Source organism: Aspergillus welwitschiae (assembly GCF_003344945.1).
Source record: "Aspergillus welwitschiae strain CBS 139.54b unplaced genomic scaffold BDQ94scaffold_327, whole genome shotgun sequence".
Taxonomy (NCBI): Eukaryota; Fungi; Ascomycota; class Eurotiomycetes; order Eurotiales; family Aspergillaceae; genus Aspergillus; species Aspergillus welwitschiae.
The window spans coordinates 1-1,435 of record NW_020799021.1 but is presented as its reverse complement, the minus strand read 5'-3'; the positions used below and the strand labels follow the sequence as shown (position 1 = coordinate 1,435).

The following is a 1,435-nucleotide window of genomic DNA, read 5'->3' as shown; positions in this document are numbered from 1 at the left end:
GCATCGATCGTGATGCATGCCCCCAGACGTTTTACGATTGAATGGAGATGGGAGTCGGTGTTTTGATATGGGCGGTAGGTGGGACCGACCATCAGGTGATTAAACACCCCCCGCCAGGCACACACGTACCGTTCCTCCCGTGGTTGGCTCCATTCTCCGTTCTCTTCACCCACCATGCCTGTCCGATACCACCGATGACGAAGGGATTGCTTCTCTACGGTGCGGGGTTACCTACCTAGCACCACTATAGCCTTCGACGCTTGGTGGTCGATTTGCTTTCCATCCCCTCCGTGCCCGTCCGTTTGAGGTTTCTACAGTAGCAACGCCGGGGCGGCGGCCATCGGTCCCGACCATGATCGGCCCGCCCAAACGGCGCGTCGGCTTGTTGAGCGTCCAGCAGCGCCTGCACAGACGTGGGGAAACCGCCCAAGGCACGGAACGCTGTCGAGCTGGAGATGCCAAGCTGCAGGTCTTCGCTCAAGCTCGTAACCTGCAGGATGACACGCTTACGATAGTAGCCACAGGCGGAGCATCCATCAGTGTTGCTGACCGCACCCAGGTCACGGTTCCCGTACATGAACCGAGCGCCAGGGAAGTGGCACTGGGTTTGACGGATCAAAGTGGCAGTGTCCGAACGACAGCACAGGACGGAACCCCGGCACACAAGGCCCTGGGCGGTCACGGTGGGAGTCTCGTCCAGTTCGAGGAAGAAAGACTTGGCCAGCCACGCTCTCATCAGCCCGTCCGGCACGCGGTAAGGGTACGTACCGAGACCCTCCATCGCCTCGGCGTCATCCAGCTCGGGCAGGGGGCCAGCGATGGCTCGGTCAAGCCGGAAGACATCGGCGCGGAGCGTCTCCGGGACACTGTCCCAGGCGTCGAGCCAGCCGCGCCGCCCGTCGACCGCTGGCGAAGACAGGAAGGTGCGAATAGCCCTAGCGATGAACCCGCCGCGAAGCGGCCCATCGTCCTCTGTTGCATCAGACGCCGGCTCCTCGGTGCTGTAACCCGTGCCGATGCTGACCACCAGGTCCGGCTGCGTGCGGGTCGGCCAGATAATCTGGCTCTCCCGCAGGGCGGCCCGCAATGGACAGTTGGCTGCGACCCCGCCATCCTGCAACGTCCCGATCCCGGGGAGGCAGCTGGGCGTAAAATACCTGTCGATGTTAGCACTACCGTGAACGAACTCGAGCAAAGACAGACCCTAATGCGGCGACACTGCACCGGGTCCTGGGGAGGATATCTGTTGGTTAGCGCAGCCACGCGAGAGATGATACAACATCACAACCTCCCCTGCACGCCGACCCACCCATGTCGTGTTCTCTGAGACCGGGTGGTCCGGATTGTTTCTCTGCAGTCTACAAAGAAGGGGAGGACTTACGCTTCATGCAGCTTTGGCTCCTGGTGCGATACCGGCACCTCGTACGCTGCGTCG

General features: G+C 61.8%; 1 protein-coding gene across 1 annotated transcript; it reads right to left on the bottom strand.

Annotated features, from left to right (window-relative positions):
* Nucleotides 1-244: 244 nt before the first annotated feature.
* BDQ94DRAFT_176705 (uncharacterized protein) lies at nt 245-1,313 on the bottom strand (the record flags this gene model as incomplete). Its single annotated transcript, XM_026772743.1, has 3 exons — nt 245-1,157; nt 1,204-1,230; nt 1,300-1,313. The coding sequence occupies 3 exons, from the start codon at nt 1,311-1,313 to the stop codon at nt 245-247; spliced, it is 954 nt and encodes a 317-aa protein (XP_026619134.1).
* Between the last annotated feature and the right edge of the window lie 122 nt (nt 1,314-1,435).